Here is an 18,671-nt window from a genome sequence, read left to right on the forward strand (position 1 = left end):
CTGGAAAGTATTCTATTTAGTTGATAGTCATATCAAATTTAAGTCCTGGACAAGACTAAATATGAGTGTTTAGGACTAAAGCAGACATCGGTAATAAAACTGTAAAAAGACACAAGGAAGTGATTACTACAAATACTGAGGCAATGACTACTTTCGAGCAGAAAGATAAGGTCATAACTAAACACACACATAGAGGTGGGAACACCTGGGTAAATGTTGCATTAAAAGAAAAAACATCTCTATGGTTATAAGAGTGTTAGCCTTCCAATAATTAAGCTACATATATTTTTGGTGTCAATTTGGTGTCTATTTTACTTTATCACAAAAAGATTTTAATAAAAATAGTCTAAGTTAATTCCATTCTTTGTAGTAGTTTGAAAGTATTCAATTCTCCTCTAGTAAAGAGACTATACAGAGGACTGAAAATTAAATGTTACAGTATCAAGCCAAAATATTTACAGAAAAGTGGAAAATAATGTTTTTCCCAAACATTTTAATAATGTTCTAAAAATATATATTCTACGATAACGTAAGATAGTTTTTACACAAAAATCTAAAAGACATTTAAGACAAAAGCAGATATTTGGATCAATGAATAGAAAATATACCTTTCAGTAAATGATTTTTAGGAAGACCAATAAATGAGGAATTCATGTACAACCTTAAAATTAAGAGTAAAGTTTCTTTATAGCAATTACATTTAATGAACATGGAAGTCACAGAGCATCACTTTTTAAAAATAAAAGACATTAAACTACTCAAAAACATTATGCACAAACATCACAAACAGAGCCTGAGAGTTTGGGGGAAAGTACTAACCAGTTACTGCCAGCAGCTGTGAAACTCTCACCTCCATTTCCTCCCGATGAGACCTGTCTCGGTCTTCAAATTCACGTGTCCTTCTTCGGGCCTCTTCAAAGGCCTGCTGTGCTAAGGCATCCTCCTGCTGTCATAAGAAGACATGAAATAGGTATTTTAATTTTGACTTATAATAAAAAAATTAAAATTGGGGGAGTGTTTTATTTTTTCAAAGAAAGGAACAACAGAGGATTTCTCAAAACATCAAAGCCATAAAAAAACATTAGAGCAACTTCTTCAAGAAAACCTCATTATTTTCGCGTGCTAGTATAACATCCTGGAAATCGTAGTCACATTCAATCACATTCTAACAAATGAAAATGCTCTTCTCTTTTCTGTCCTTACCTCATCCTATTCACCAAAATAAAATCCTAATCAAGTCAATATTTAAGACATGGGTGTATAAGGAAAAAGAAATTAGCAGATACTTCTATAGTGTGGGGATAAGACAGGCCAGATGCTCTAATTATAATACTGAAGGCAGAAATATAGAAGAGAGTATTAACAGAATTGATTGTACAAATGTTAGAAACTTCTAGGCAACAAAAAGAAAATTCCAAGGGATATTATCAAGGAAAATTATTTGTAACATGTAACAAATCTACCTGAATCCTTTCCCAATGGATGAATCAAGATCTGTACATGAAGGAAACCCAGATACCTCAAACTTCTTTTGTCTAAAAGGCAACCAATTTAAACTCGCCCTCGTTCTACTTTAGTCTGGATGGTAGTACTATTTACTCATTTCAGCTGGGAACCTGAACTGCCTTTGACACTTTACTCTCCTCTTATTCTCACAGATCCAACCAACCACCAAATCCTATCCATGTGACCTATTTTTTCAATCATTATAGTCTCCTTTTCATTCCTTCAAACATTTTGCTAGTTCAGGCTCCTAAGAACTCTTACTAAATTACTGCAATTACTTACTGCTTCCATTCTGTCATCCCCCAAGCCATAATACAGCCATCAGAGCGTGCCTTCTAAGGCACAACCTGACCATAATAACCCCCAACTTAAAGCTCCCTCACTGTCTACAGCACATGATGCTCAATGTTTGCAGCCACATATGCCTCAACACTAGAACTTTCAATGCACAGTTGATGAAATTAAAATATCAAAAACACAACCAAAAAAGTCAATATTCAACTGCCTCAGCTTCACTGCAGGAACGGGTGGCCAGGTAACAATGCTCGAGCCAATGATATAGAAGTGTAAGTCACCTGATAGGGCTTCTAAGAGTCATTTAGGAGACATGTCACCTTTCCTTCTCCCTGGGAACTGATGCAATGACCAGAGATACAGCATCCATCTTGCACACATAATACTAAGCCATACACACTGAGCACAGTGCAGCAGGAAAAATAAAAGGACCCACAGCCCCCAGGAATATGTGCTGTATCAGGCCTGAACTGCATACCACCGATATCTTATTCTGTGTGCTAAATCCTTTATTTGGCTATGTTAGTAGGGTTGTTCAATACTTGTCATTTTCACTGACTAAACAAAACAGAAAAGTGTGAGCAAGTTTCCACTCTTATGATCCATTTACTAGCTTAGTGACCCAGGAGTATTTCATTTTCTAAGCCTCAGTAAACTCTCATGAAGATTGCATATAGCCCTCATACTTCATGAGATTAAATAACATTAAAAAAATTTAAGTGCACTGACAACATTCAATAAATCCTATTCTTTTATAAGCACTTGTGGACAGATAAAATTTATACATGTGACTACACGTTACTATATGTTCCAACTGTATTCTCAGAATGTAATGTATAAGCCAGAGACACCCACAAAAGAACACTATTCCCAACTCCTCAGGGTTTTCTCTTAGGTATCAACTAGGACATGTCTACTGATAATAGGATATCCCGTCTGTTCTGTGTATTCATTCACTTAATTTCATTTATTCCACAAATATCCAGTGAGTCTTTATGATGCCCAAGTCACTCTGCTGCATGCCACGTATGCAATGAGTGGGAACAATCAATGCTTTTCTGCACAGTTTTTGGTCTAGTAGGGCAGGTGGAAATGAACAAATAATTACAAAAATCAATAAATAATTACCAGTTGTGACTGAATACAGTAGAGAAGACTTGAAAGATAAAATGAGAGCATATGAGATGTAATCTAAGTCCCTAAGGCAGTTATTAGCCACTAATGTGTATTTTAGCAAGGATCATAGGTTTTTACCTTATTAAACTAAAAAGAAATTATTACCATTATTTGTAGTAAGAAAAGCCAAGAGAGATTTGGTAGCTACCTACCTACAATTCCAGCTTCGTCTTTTCTAGTAAGATGTGAAATGTATGCATAATGAACAGTGTCTACACTTTAATAAATGGTTAAACTGAAAGACAATCAGCGACCCATGTTATTTTGATCATTTCCTGGTGGGAACTTAAATAACACCTCCCTTTCAAGGATAGTATAAAGAGTACTTGCTGATAAAACTGCACACTCACCCATAAAGTACGCTAAAACAGATAGGGACAACTAACACCAGCCAGACTCAGGGAGTCGTGGGAGAGGCTTTCAGCACTCCGGTCCCCACCACCTACCTGCTATACTGATCTGTTACTCCACAGTCTATACCACAGGCTGCACAAAGCAATCAGGTGGGGTCATCATAAAGAGTGGTTGGGTGTCTGTGAAACTCACATGGGAAAAAAGTCTAGCAGTGCTCTCACAGAGCATACAAAATAGACTATTCTTAACCATTCTTGCTATGTTGATTTGGCTATATTGTATAGCTAAGTCTACAACTATATTTATTTTACAGTTTGGTAATACTCACCTTTCTGTGCAATGAATTTAAAAAATAGATGTATTAAATGAAAAATTAAGAATCAAATTCGTATCCAAGAAAGCTGATGATGAACGCATAATCTGTACAAAATAATGACATTTCCTATTCTCTGTGGGGACCAGGATGATTATCACTGATCACATGAAAACCAAAAGAAATAAATCTGCTGAAGAAGCATCAACATATACTTCAAAGGCGACAATTTAGCATGTGCAGCTGCAAACGGTACATTTAACACCACTGTGTAGAACATAACTTTATTTAAATCAAACGACTCTTCTAAATTTTCACTCACATTCTTGTGCACATACGAAAAGCAAAGCTGTTTGCATGTTGGCTTTGGTGAAAGAAAAACCCTGCAAAAAGCTTTAGGATACCAGTTTTACATCAGTGTCATCAGGTACTTTAAATAGAAAAATATATTCATCCCAATAATAGCTAAATTTTTCTATCCTTATTATAGAATCAAAAAATAGAACTTTTGGAAAGTCATTATATTGAAAGTGAAACATTTTTGTGACTGCTAAATTAATTTAAAAAGTACAACGACGAAGATAAAGCTGTCAGTTCTTAAACTGCTAATACAAATACAAACAGTGCAACAAACATTTAAACACTGTATAAATAATAATATTCTTGGTGAATTTTTAAAACGATGAAATAGAAATTTACTAGGAATTAGTTGTAGTACACAAGTAATTCATAATTGTTACCCAAACAATTCTTTTCCAAAGTAGCGAGGAATTCTACCATTCAACTGGACATCAGAGTTGCATAAATTACAAATATATCCATGTATTCACAGTTAAAGTGGCTGAACTGTAAAATCTGTGACAAAGCTGATGCTGAAGACACAAAAAATTCACATGACATTACACAAACACTTTGGATTTTAAAAATTTGAGCCTTTGAAGAACTTCTCTGATATCAACCTAGTTCCTAAAATAGCACTGATTTTTTTGTTTGTTTCCTGTGAATGAGTCCTTTTAGCTATATTTTGTTCAAAATTAGCTGGAAATCTCTGATCAAAGTACTCAATGGTGAAGTGCCAAATTTTTCAGTTTTTCCAGCTTTCAAAGAATTGTAATTATTGAAAATCAAACATAGGAAAGAAAACAACACTGAAATTTACCCCTTACACATTACAGAAAATGAAGTGAAAATACAATCAGCAAACATGATTCAATTGTGAGTTTATACAACTATACTCAGAAATATCTTCATTGTGGGAAACTTTCAAAACACTTTATTTAAGTATATTACACACACAAAATAGTACGTATCTTAGGGCTGTGTTGTCCATAGCACAGCCTCTAGCCATGTGAGTACTGCATACGTGAAATGTTGCTTATGTGAGTAAGTGGAAAACACACTGGGTTTCAAATACTTACTGCCAAAAAAAGGTAAAATGTCTCAATAGATGTTTATATCCACTTTATGTTCAAATGATAATATTTTGGATATACTGGGATAAATAAAATGCAAAAGTTAGTAATTAAAAAAAAACTTTTAAAAATATGACTTTTAGAAAAATTTAAATTACATAATGTGGCTCACATTTGAATTCTACTGGACAGCCCTGTCCTAAAAGATAGCTTGATGAATTTTTAGAAACTGAACCTGCTCTGTAACTAAAAGCCACATGAAGAAACAGAACATTACCAGCATCTTGGAAGTCGTCTTCTCCATTCCAGTAACTAGCCTCCTCTCCCAAGGATAAATCACTACTGTTCTTTTTAACACCATGTAGTATTAGTTTTACCTATTTTTGTACTTTGATATATAAACGTATTCATATAGCATGTGGTTTTTTTAATACCCTTAATATATTTGTGAAATTCACTCACTGGTGGGTTAGTTATAGTTTTCCATTTTCATTGTATGTCTCTGTGTGAACATGCAATTTACCAATTTGACTGTTTGTTTAGTGGGCATTTGGGCAGTTTATATAGTTCCTGGCTATTAACCAATAATGCTGTTACAAATGTCCTAGTATGTATATCTTGATGAATACACACACACGCAGACACACACAGACACACACACACACACACACTCATTTCTACTGCATACCAAGCCTCAGAAAAGAATTATTGGATCACACATACACACATGTGCAGTTTTAGTATTTATTGCCAGTTTTCCAAATGTTTTGTCAACTTTATGTAATCAAACACCACACCAACTGTTTTTCCATATCCTTGCCAATGTTTGTCAAAGATACTATGAACAAAGGCAAAAAGACATACCTGTGAAAATATTTTAGCAGAAATACTTACACAATTTAATTCTTTAAAATGGAGTTGTGACTATCCTCTGTTTATCTCTTAGCTTACCAGGTACCTCAGCAACTGTTAGAGAATTTTGTTCTCACATGGCAGAGAGAATAAGCAAGCTAGCTCTCTTCTGTGTTTCTTATCAGGATACTAATCCTGTCATATCAGGACTCCACTCTTCAGACCTCATTTAACCTTAATCAACCCCATAAGGGGGCTTGGCTGATGGCTCAGTGGTAAAAGAATCCACCTGCCAATACATGAGATACAGGTTTGATCCCGGGGTCAGGAAAATACCCTTGAGGAGGAAATGGCAACCCACTCTATTCTTGGCTGGAAAATCCCACAGACAGAGGAGCCTGGAGGGCTACAGTCCATGGGGTTGCAAAAGAGTCAGACACAATCTAGTGACTAAACAACTAGAGCATACTCCATAAAGGCCCTATCTCCAAATACAGTCATACTGGAAGCTGAGGCTTCAAAGTACTAACTTAGGGTTAACACAAATATGCTGTTGACAACAGCTGGTTAAGTGGTGGGGCCAGGAATCACAGTTCTATGACCATGAAGCTCCTACTCCAACTTTTATACTATATTGCGTTTTTACTTTTTTTTATTATCTTCCAGAAGATTTGGGATGGTGAAAGCTCCAGAGACGTGCTGATGGTTGGCATCCCCTACTTTAAAATTTTTATATTATGAAAGACCTATCATTATATTAGTTTTCTATCACAGTAGATGACACTTTATAGCAATAAAAACCAATCTGTGGACCAGGGCAACAAAACCTGGGAAATTCTAAGTACGGAAAATACTGTGGGTTAAACTTAAAAAAATTTCAGTTTTAGACGTCAACTCAATTCCCCCTTATATAAATTCAGTCTGCTGTTAATCACTTTTTGCAAAAACAGCCTTCTAAGTTGCCAATTATTTACTATTTTTCTGAAAGAATTAAGTATTCCTTATCACTGTGGAAATCAAAGTAGCAGAGATTCTTTCCTAAGAATTTTAACTCTGAATCTGAATTTTTTTACTAGGAAGGTTTAATTTTTTTGATCTCTTAAGGAGACAATTCCTACATTTCTATATATGGACAACAACATGGAAAGAGGTAACAGAACTAACAAAAAGAGGGCTCCTTTTTATTCCTGCCATCATTTAAACTTCATTAAGTGGATTAATATTAAACAACTGAAAAAGTAACAGTCTAATAATCATATACTGACATGTTCTGGCCCCCATAATTACAGAAGTAAATCAGCTGTTAATCTTACTGTGACTCACTTGCATGTAATGAGGCGTCCCTTTTGCAGGTTTGGCTATGATGTATCTAGGTGTGGATTTCTTTCTGTTTATCCTTCTTAAAGTTCATTAAACTTCCTGGACATGGAGCTGAATATTTTTAATCAAATTTAGAAAATTTCAGCTATTTCTTAAAACACATTTTCTGCTCCTTTCTTTCTCTCCTCTCCATCTGGGACTTTCATTACATGCATGCTGTTCTGTGTGCTGGCATCTACCGTTTCTGATACCGATTTTTTTTTCTTTCTGCTTTCTGCTCTTGAGACTGGATAACCTCCGTTAACCTGTGTTTAAGTTCACTAATTCTTTTGCCACCTCAAATCCTGAGTCTGTGAATTTTTCATTTCAGTCATTGTACTTTTCAAATTCTAAAATTTCTATATGATTCCTTTAAAAAATTTAGATATCTTTATCCCTTAAAAAAAAAAAAATCTCTTTTGGCTGCACTGCACGGCATGTGGGATCTTAAGTTTCCCAACCAGGGATTGAACCCACACCCCTTGCACTGGCAACAGAGAGTCTTAACCACTGGACAAGGAAGTCCCAAATCTCTTTATTAATACTCTCTTTGAAGAGTCATTGGCAAAAGGAAGAATTTTTCCTTTAGTTCTTTGAATACACTGAAAAAGAAACTGCTTCTTTTGTTACTAGGAACCATCATTTGCCACTGAGCTCCCTCCAAGTTTCTGTTGCTTGCTTTCCCCTGAATAACAGTCACACTACACTTTTGTGCTTATTTTAATGTCTTATAATTTCCTGTTAAAAACTGGGTATTTCAAATGAAATACTCTAATAAATTAGTAGCAAATCAAAATTTTGACCCTGCTTACAGCTTCATGTGTCCACTTGGTGACTTGCCTAATTTTCTGGAGTCTGTTTCCCCATCAGTGTCCAAACTCTGATGTCACTGCTTTTTTTTTTCCCCCTTCTTTTTAAGCCTTGCTTTCTAGGGGGCTGTCCCAGGTCAGCATAACTTAGTGGTCAGCCAATGACTGGTCAGAGGTTTTGCTTCAACACCTTGAGCCAGGCGGCCTTCAAATCCTTTGCCATGGGGTCTGTGTGTGGCTTGGATGGATACTTTCAAAGTGTAGGGAGTTGATCAGTCGACCCTGCAGTCAGTCAGGGGCCAGTAGCTTTCGACGGTCCTCTGTCCTCTCCTGAACAGGTGTAGCCCTGTACATGTACACAGACTTTTGGACCCTAAGAGCTAAGTGTGGTATGAACAGTAGGGCTCACCTCAGCTATCTCTTTCCCTAGATCTCCCCTATAAATTTCTGGCCCGTCTGCCATTTTCTTGTTCCCTGCAACATTAGCTTTCCCAGACTGTCTGCCACAGAGACTGCTATTGTTTTCAGTAACAGCCCTGGGCATGTGTTTTTCCAAGTGCTGCTCTAAATAAAGTCAGCTCCCTCTAACAGGACAACAGAGCTGCCAGTCCTCATGGCGTGCCCAGAGTAGAACTTGAGGAACCAGAGCTGAGGGAGGAGATGGGAGCATCTCCTAACATGCTCGACCATCATCACTGTTTATACTGAAATTCACTAGCTTTGTTCGAATAAATGCCTCTCAATATATGTCCTTTGGTTAATTTCCAGAGACCTTAAATGGGTTTTTGCTTGTTTGTTTACAATTTTGTTAAGTTTAATAATTGCTTTTTTAGAAGGAGAACCTGCCAAGCTCCTCATTCAGCTGTTTCAAAACTGCTGCTCTTACATTTTATTTTAAATTGGGTTCCCTCCCCGCAAAATGTGCCAAAGATCCAGAGCAAATATTAAACAGAACCATCTATTACCCTTTGAAGTGCCCCACTAAGCACAAAGTGGTAATCCGATGCAATTTAAAACCACTGAAGGAAAAACTTTCCCCAAACCGGGACCATATTCTGAGTCTCAGTCTCTTCAGAATTCCTCAATATTATCAGAACATGAGATTTTCTATACTTACTCTTAAAAAAAAAAAAAAACTTCCGAATTTACTTGATAATAACAAACTGTATATACAAAGAGACAAGGCAGGCAGGAAGGCCCTGGATCTCCTGTTCTCTGCTTCCCCAGGCTCTCCCCACCCCTAGGCCCCAGCAGGGACCACTCCCTTCCCGTCCTGTGGTGGAAGTGGGGATTGGAAGGTATGGAAATGATGTGTGTGTATGAATGTGCATGCGCGTGTGTGTGTGTGTAGGGGTATGGGGGCAGGGTGAAGAATGGAGAAGGATAAAAAATTAGAGAGAGGGCCTTCCCTCATCCCCACCACTCTGAGGAGGGTTCTTGAGGGAGCTGCCTCAGATGTGTCTCAGCCTATGAGACAGTATAAGATCCAGCATGCAAAAGTGACCCAGTGACTGGCCCAGCTGAGCTCTGACCACTTGTGGACCGTGTATGCCATGCCGTAGCCCTGCTCCTCTGTGGTGTCGTCCACATCAACATCAAACAGGGAGCCCAGGTAGGCCAGGTGGAAGATGGCCAGGGCCCCAAAGAGCAGGTTTAAGGCTCGCACCCCCAGGCCCAAACGATACTGGTGTAAACAGTCTGGTGGGCACCTTCTCGACGAGATGCAGGCACTGAGGATCCGAGCCAAGCGCTTTCGGAGGATGTGCTCCACGTAAGTGATAAACGCCAGAGACAGCAGCACCGCAGCCAGGTGGAAGCTAAAGCCGTGCAGGAGGGCGCTGGCTGTATAGGTGACCAGCACAGCTGAGAAGGTCCCCAGGTGGAGAGCATTCTTGAAAACATAGTTATTTAGCCAGCAAGACATGGGCAGGTTCCAGCTTGTGACAACTTCCACCATGGACCGAGGCAGCTCCACGTTCAGTGGCTTAGAGACCGTCAGGTCCCATTCCAAGTGATCCTTCTCCTTGGTGAAGCCGGTCCCTGCCAACGTGGCTGTGGCCTCGGATAGAAAGCCCACAAAATAGTTGCTGAAGCGGAAGGAGACGGCACTCTCATAGGCTCGCAGCCACTTGCGAAGGAGGGGGTCACCATCGAGGGGGATGAAGTAGGGGAAGAGATAGGGGCCCACACAGGTGGACAGCACCAGGCACAGAAGGGCCAGCAACAGGCTCTGGGCCACCTTCTGCAGCCACCGGCAGCTCAGTGGATGGCCTTGGACGGCCTCCAAGTACCTGTGGAAGGATATCCAGGGCCCAAAGATGACAGTGCCCACAAAGCAGAGGTAGCCCATGAACTCCACGGGTGAGGGCACCATGCTCACCTCACCCCGATCCAAGTCAAAGCCCAGAGACACTGCCTTCATAGCCACGATCATCTGGGCCCCTCGCATCCTGTGCCACGCCACAGTGTCCACCATGTACGTCTCACCCATGAGCAGGTAGGCGAGGATGGTGACGGAGATGAAGACTCCGCGATGGGAGGAACGTTGGCAGAGGAACAGCACAAGGTAGCACAGAAGGCTGAGCAGCATGACCCAGACCACGTGCAGCTCAAAGAAGTGGTAGAGGCTGAAGAACCCACCTGCCACAGTACTTGCGTGCTTCAGGTAGGATGGCAATCCGAGCCTCCAGAGGAGGCGGCAGGCGAGACAGATGGCAAGGAGCAGCCAGATCTGGTCAAGGCCCTGCTGGGCAGTAGGCAGGAGACAGTCCTGCAGGAGCTGCTGGAAAAATTCCTGGTGGCCGAAAGTGGCCATTGTGGACCGCCACGGATGGATGAACAGATGACTTGGCAGTAAAGAAGCTGCAGTCCAGGGGGCCAGGGACACACCACTGCCACCACTGGGAAGCCTCCCCCACCAGCTGCAAGGCTGGGACCACTGAAGCTCCCAGGGCAGCACTGTATAGTTACTCTTATAGACTGGGTAAAATAGATCTCCAGACAAAGGCAAGATTAGGGATAAATAAAGGGACCACAGTCAGTAAAGCCTGAAGTCACCCTACCTGGGCTCGTTCCTCATCAAACTCCAGGCAGCCCATACCATCCAGTCTCTGGAGATCAATCCAGCCCTTCCAGATAACACAGACTCCATTGAGAATCATGGGAGCCTTCAAATATACCTAAGACACAGAAAAGAAGGATGAAAATCCATGATGAACCATCAGACACGTAAGAAACAAAGGATAAGTAAGCTTACTTATGAAAACTGGTTTTCCTTGTGGGGGGGGGTTAAATACAATGATAAAATTAAGAATTGCAGGAAAGTATACAAAGCACAGCCTCTGACTATGTTCTATACATTAAGTTAATCTGGCTTGCCAGGACTTTATTTCTAGTCACAATTTTTCTAGATTATTTTTAAAAGGAAGTTTCACAGATTTTGTAAAAACTGTTTGTAGTAAGATGATGCTTGAAGTAGACATCATTTCTCTTGCAGCTGAAGCTGCGACATTCAGGTACTTTGCCTTAATTTTTGAATCTTGAGTAGAAAGACATATACATGTACAACAATTGGAATTCACTAGCTCCTGAAGAGAATGCACCGGTTCTATTTGGATACCTGAAGCCACCCAGGGTCAGGCTCTTCTTTCCTTTCCACCTTATGACCTACCTCATAGATTTCTGTTAAGTAACGCTGCTTCTTTTTCCTTCTTTTTTTTTTTTTTAAAAAAAACTTAAGTTAACCAGAGTTGATTTCTATTGCTTTTAGCCAAAGAACCTTAACTGATATAACACTTACTTATGCATATAATACATATGGTTCAAGTAAATAACCCTTGAGCAAAAGTCACTTTATGCATGATTTCCAAATTTAAGTCACTTTCATTTTGGATCACCAAATCAATTTTCATATTGCCTGAAAATATAATTGTTCTCAAGCAATTAAGGATCCACCAACAAAGGATGGATCATCTTGATGAAAGATGGATGATGCTATTATCTTGAGTTGAGTATTTTACTGTGATACAGTAAGAAAAAATAAAGGAGGAAAAAGCTGAAAACACCTTTTTCTTTAATCAATTCAGCAGTTTCTTCAACAAAACAATCTTGAGGCACTCTTGTTTTTAGAGAGGTTTAGTAGAACTGTCAGTAACTATAAATATGCAAGGAAAATGACTACTGAAGCACCTGTAAAATAAAACCTAGAGGACTTATGCCTTCTTAGTACATATTTATGTCATTTCCCTCCACTACTAAACACAACTATTTTTCCTGTTAAGGGCTCCCATAAACCATGCTGAGTCAATTTCTACTGATATTGGAAAAAAAGTAAAAAAACATTAGGTTCCATTTCTCCTCCCATGTGGACCAAGGGAAACAGTCTACAGTTATAGCTGAAACCGTTTAACCACACATTTCCTTCTGTTCTGATAAGTGCACACTGTGAATTCCCTTCCACATTGTGAATTTAAAACTCCAGTGGTGTGCACCTAATTGAACAAGTGACTGTGACAACCTCATGCATGATACCTCACTAAAGCTACAATAACTCTCTGAACTGCCTATCAATATAACTTGACTTACCACATTTACTAATCGAGATTCCCACTTACTCTTTCCAGCAGAGAAGAGGGTGCTACCCAGTACGGCATTTCAACTATCAGTCTACCTCACTATTTTAAATTCTCACACTAAACATAAAGACGATTCTTATTTAACAGGACAGAAAGGTCACTTTTATGATCAGATTATACACTCTTTATCAGTGACTCACATCTTTTAAATTCAAAGATTCCATAACCTAACTTATTCAAATTAACTTCCATCATCAAGAAATATTTTTGTTATGAAATTACCAATTTTTTTAAAAGCTGATTTATTACTCTTTTATAAAAGTTCTCTCATGACTAAGAAAACCACTGATCTGCCTTGGAAAATTCCTAGATGAGTTCAGAAAATGGCTACAGTTCATAATCAAGGCTAGTGCCTGGAACTGTAATTTAAAATAACATTTAGATGATCCTGTGATTTATTTAGATGTTCACATTTAAATACAGTTTTATGTGTAGACCTTCCAAGTAAATGTTTGGTACTTTCATACATTCATGAGTAACAAACCTCGAAGTACGAAGAAAATAAAACTCAACAGTTTGGCATTTTGTAATGTAATTTAATAATGTCATTTAAACATTCAGACTTTTTTTTACTGAAAGTAATGATGGTTCACTTCAAACTGTGAAAAGAAAATGTATTAGAATATGACCTTAGGTTTAAACCACTGTCCTAGAATAATTAAATGTTTTATATAAAACAGATTCTATAAAGCCTTTAAAATGGGTATTCAGCTAATCACACACAAAAATAACAATAGCTTGCTTATCTTCCCAAAAGTAAAATATCAGGAGGATATGCTTAAGACTTTACAGAAAGTTAAAAGTGACCGCAGCCTCACATTTTGCATTCTTTTGGAAATAAGGTAAAAGTATTACAATTATAGGAAATGGCAACCCACTCCACTATTCTTGCCTGGAAAATTCCAAGGACAGAGGGTGTTTGGGGGGGCTACAGTTGGTGTCACAAAGAGTCAGACACAACCCAGCATGAGCACAAAAGTATTGCACATTTTAAAAAATCAGCTCAAGTTCTAAGTACCAGTATTTGTAATGCTATTTCAATTCAAATTACACATGGTATCACTTAATTTTCACATTCTATAGCTTTAAATTCCACATCACTGTAGCAGTAAAGCTTCAACAAAAATATGTATGAACCAACCATGGCATTATCCATTAACAGAATACCACTCAGCCATTAAAAAGGAATAAAGTAGTGATACACACTACAACATGGATGACCCTTGAAAATATCATGCTAAATGAAAGAAACCAGAAAAAGGCCACAAACTACGATTCCATTTACATGAACTATCCAGAGTAGGCAAATACAGAGACAGGAAAGATCAGCGGTTTCCAGGGGATGGGGCTGGGGTGGGGTGGGGGGGACGGGGGGGTATGGTGAGCGGTGGAAATGAGGAGTGACCGTTAATAAGTACATAATTTCTTTTTAGGGTGATGAAGATGTTTTGGAATGAGAGTGGTGATAGCTGCACAGTTCTGTGAATATGCTAAAAATTCCTGAATTTTTCTTTAATTTAGTGCAGGGAGAATTTTATGCTCTATGAATTATATCTCAATAGAGTAATTATAAAACATAGTCATGGTAAATTTTATTATCTGTTACACAGGCAACATCTAGGATATGTGGACAGTGATTTCTGGGCAGGCAGTTGCATGTGGGATTTTGGCACTCTGGGAAGAGATACCGGTTGAAGATACAAATCTGGCAGCTATCAACAGGGCTTCCCTGGTGGCTCAGATGGTAAAGAATCCACCTGCAATGCAGGAGATCCAGGTTCAATCCCTGGGTCTGGAAGATCCCCTGGAGGAGGAAGTGGCAACCCACTCCAGTATTCTTGCTTAGAGAATTCCATGGACAGAGGAGCCTGGTGGGCTATAGTTCATGGGATCGCAAAAGAGTCAGACATGACTGAGCAACAACACTGTGGTATTTCAATTCAAGGGTACCGAAGAGATTACTCAAGCAACAATAAGTAGGAAAGAAGAGACCCATGAAGAGACCTGAGGCAATTCAACTTTTTAGATGCTATGTATAAGGGAAGAATCCAGCAGAGCAGGCTATGAACAAAGAGGAAAGCATGCAAAAAGCCTAGTGGCTAAAGGTTAAATTACAGGCCTCCTCGTAAAAATTTCTCCTTTGTTGGCTACATAAAACTTCAAAGTATCATGTTACAGGATCTTATGTCACTCATAACTTTTAGCAATGCTCTTATTTAAAGCAGGAATTTAGTCTGGAGTTCAGACAACCTACATGAGTTTGGGTTTACGGATAAGTTTCAAGAAGACAAGAAACATCTCAAAATTCTGTATAAAAATATATGTTTGTGTCCATGTGTATTTTTCTAAAGAAGTCTAATGCTTTCACCAAATTCTTGAAAGGATGTATAAGGGGAAAAGCATACAACTATGACAGTAAAAATGCAACTTCCCCTTCCCTCACAGACACCAATGTCTCTGAAGCTCACAGCTTACGAGATAATAAATCTCATTTCCTTTAGTAAAGGGACCAAACTACTTCAGCAGCTAAACATTAGTTACCCTGGGTCTTGAAATGCAAGAGTCTGAGTAAGGATATGAGAGAACTTAAGATACCTTTCCATTTATCAACCTGTATAAAACTGTTCTATCTGAGAGTCTGGAGTCTCTTTTCTGTGGGCATCTAAATTTGGAATAAGCAGTGGCAACTTCAATTGTCCTTTCTTCTACAATACCTCCTAGATAGTCAGAGAGGCAACATAAACTGAGAGTACAGAGGGACAGCAGAGAGAGTTCCCTCTGTTGAGTGTTTCTAAATAATGTAATTTCAAGATAACTAAAACAGAATAATCGTAAATTTGCAAAGATTTCCATGCACACCAGTACTGAGCTGTAACGTAACATCAATATACATGGAAATCAAGTGTCAAAGCTATTGCTAAAGCAAGAAGCAGAAACTTCACCCTCAAAAAATCCATTTCAATTGGAAAGAATATTTCACTTCCTTGTAGTAAACTGTCAGAGCTCAAACACTGGTGACTTTGGTCTATAAAATGAGATGTTAGGGAAAACAGTGGAAGAAATTGTCACGCGAGTGTCACGCAAGTGTACGTTCCTCGATTCTTTGTCTCGTCACAACAAAGATTTGGAGTGACGAAATGATCAGTACTCCTTAAGCCCTCAGTAAATAACTGAATGATGATTACCAGAAGAACAGAAAGATAGCTGGAATTAAGAAATGCTTTTCTTATAGCTTCCCTAGAATTTCAATTTGAAAAGATCCACCTATTCAACAGATGTTTATTACCTGTCACTTTGTAAAGGGTAGTTATCATAAGGTTAGAGGGAAATACATGATGAATTTTTAAAAATTCATATCCCACCACCTCCCTGAAAAATCCAATACCCAGTTATCTTAAAGTCTGTAATAAGGAAGAGCCGCTGCTACTGCTAAGTCACTTCAGTCGTGTCCGATTCTGTGCGACCCCAGAGACGGCAGCCCACCAGGCTCTGCCATCCCTGAGATTCTCCAGGCAAGAACATTGGAGTGGATTGCCATTTCCTTCTCCAAAGAAAGGGCTGAATATATACAAAAAGAACTGTAAAAATTAAGACTGAATTCAGCTATTACATTTAAGTATGACTTAAATAACTCTTAAGATTAATGGAATGTTCCATTGACAGTGATAAAATTGTCAGGAGCTGGATCCAGGAGCTTTGCAATCTCCTTTTAAAGACCACAGTTCTAACAAAGTGGACTAGAAATACAACCAGGACATAATATCTGAAGATTATCTACCTGAAAAATCTATAATATTTAACAAAAAAAAACAAGTGAATGTGCTCAATAAAATGACTAATTATAAAAAATATACAAAATCCAACAACTTTCTTATGTTACAATAGTAACTATTTAGAAAATTTTTAAAGTCCTTATTTTAAAATAGCATTAAAAGTATCCACTAACAATAAATATAATAAGAAACAGGTAGGTTCTGTAAGAAGAAAATACCTAATTTTTAAAACACAGAAAAGGACTTGAAAAACAAGATGTCACGTTCTTTAATGTAAGAGTACCAATGCCAGTTTACCTCAAAGTAATCCTTATTTTAACAAAATTTCAGTGTAATTTCAAAATAATGTTTTCTGGAATTTGAGGGCTAAGTCTATAATGCACACAAAAGAATCAGACTATCCAAGAAAATATAAGGAAGTATATTCTGCCCTTTAGATATTTAGATATTAAATTTCTCCTTTAGAAATTAAGGCGATTCCCTGGTGGCTCAGATGCAATGCGGGAGACCCGGGTTCAACCCCTGGGTTGGGAAGATTTCCTGGAGAAAGAAATGGCAACCCACTCCAGTACTCATGCCTGGAAAATTCCATGGATGGAGAAGCCTGGTGGGCTACAGTCCATGGGGTCACAAAGAGTCAGACACAACGGAGCGACTTCACTTCACTTCGCAGATATTAAGACATGCAACAATGCAATCAATATACCTGCAGTAGTGCTGTGACAGCCAGAAACAACTTAATGGAATAAGCAAAAAATAAAAAAAAATAAAGCCAAGTATACGAGGATTTAATAAATGAAAAAGGCAACACTGCAAATCAATGGTAAATGGGTATTTTACTTAACTAGTGGAGACTGGATAACTGACTACCATGTGGGGAAAAAAACAGTTTGAAACAAATAAAATGGCTAAAAATATTAAAATAAAACAATATAACTATCTTTAAATTAAATAAAAAAATTTTAATAAAAATTCTAATAATGTGTATGAGGAGAGATACCAGGTTCTAATATGTTGGCAGAGGGAGTGAACTGGCTAATAATTGGGGGAAGGCATTTTTTTTTTTTTAGCAGTAAGTGTGAATTTTCCTCTTATAAACAGGTCATGTGTTTGCAGGGACTTTATAGAAGACAACTACCATAAATTAGGAGAATCAATTCTAATTATTTGTTAAAAAGGAATATTATCACTATGCTTAACTCCAAGACAGCATGGGAAGAGTAAAAATTAAATGTGCTTTACAATCAGATAAAACCTGGATTTAAATTTTAGTTTTAACAGTGTATTTGAGATAAATAATTTAAGATTATGAATAAGTCTCCCAATTTCTCACATATAAAATCAATAATCACACCTCTTTCACAGGTGACAACAAAAATTAAACCAATGTCCATAAGCTTATGAAACATATAAAGCACCACAGAAACTTACACAAAATACTTCCACTAAAATTTTACATATGTTCTCTTTCCAAGGGAAAGAAACAACTTTTTTTTTTTGAGACAATGAACAGCTGACCATACCAATAGCATCAGCAGATAACCATTAATACTGGGATGGCCATGGGCACCCAGGAAAACAAGATACTTCACAAAGGAAGTGTGTATCCCTTGCTTGTTAGTTGTAATCATTTATGTAGTCTCTTTAACAGATTCCTTTAGAAGATACTTGGTTCTGACTCATCCTCCTTTAGTCACATGTTCCTCTACATTTAGAAATGCACAGTCAGCTGCCTGCTTGCTGGATAATCATTACAGACAGTCATTCAATCTCACTTGCCTCTGAATCATACTTGGGTTGCATGCAAGTGTTAAAAAAAAATAGATTCTTCTATAGTGACTTAATGTAATTTGCCAATCTGCTTCTTACAGTTCAAACAGAAAACAGTACATCTTATAGAAATCATAACACGGATTAATATAGAATGTGCCTGGAACTTAAAAGATTAAGCAAGCAAACGTGTGCATGCACACACACAGGTGCACACTCAATAAATGGATATTTAACCAAACAGAAAATTCCATCCTTAAAGTCATATGGAAAATGGATAAAAATACATAAAAAGAAAGGAAAAATAAAAAGTTACACGGACCTGAAAAGCCAAACAATCTTGAAAGAAGATAACTTGAGGACTCATACTTTCTGATTTCAAAACTTAGTACAAAGCTTCATTAATCAAAATGGTATAG

General features: G+C 38.0%; 2 protein-coding genes across 3 annotated transcripts in view; both read right to left on the bottom strand.

Moving 5' to 3' along the window:
• CBFB (core-binding factor subunit beta) overlaps positions 1 to 18,671 on the bottom strand; it is a 47,809-nt gene that overhangs the window by 12,379 nt on the left and 16,759 nt on the right. The window contains exons 4-5 of one of the 2 annotated variants that reach the window (XM_040253411.1): positions 11,138 to 11,254; positions 851 to 946 (exon numbers count right to left, since the gene is read on the bottom strand). In XM_040253411.1, the coding sequence (XP_040109345.1) occupies positions 851 to 946; positions 11,138 to 11,254 (213 nt within the window). Of the gene's footprint in view, positions 1 to 819; positions 947 to 11,137; positions 11,255 to 18,671 lie in introns of both variants that reach the window. The other variant, XM_040253412.1, reaches the window with a different exon arrangement.
• On the bottom strand, positions 3,914 to 11,131 carry LOC120872776 (protein-serine O-palmitoleoyltransferase porcupine-like). The gene has a single exon (XM_040253410.1). It carries the CDS (start codon positions 10,888 to 10,890, stop codon positions 9,538 to 9,540), a length of 1,353 nt encoding a protein of 450 aa, XP_040109344.1. The 5' UTR covers positions 10,891 to 11,131; the 3' UTR covers positions 3,914 to 9,537.

Source organism: Oryx dammah, unplaced genomic scaffold, assembly GCF_014754425.2.
Source record: "Oryx dammah isolate SB20612 unplaced genomic scaffold, SCBI_Odam_1.1 HiC_scaffold_13, whole genome shotgun sequence".
Classification (NCBI taxonomy): domain Eukaryota; kingdom Metazoa; phylum Chordata; class Mammalia; order Artiodactyla; family Bovidae; genus Oryx; species Oryx dammah.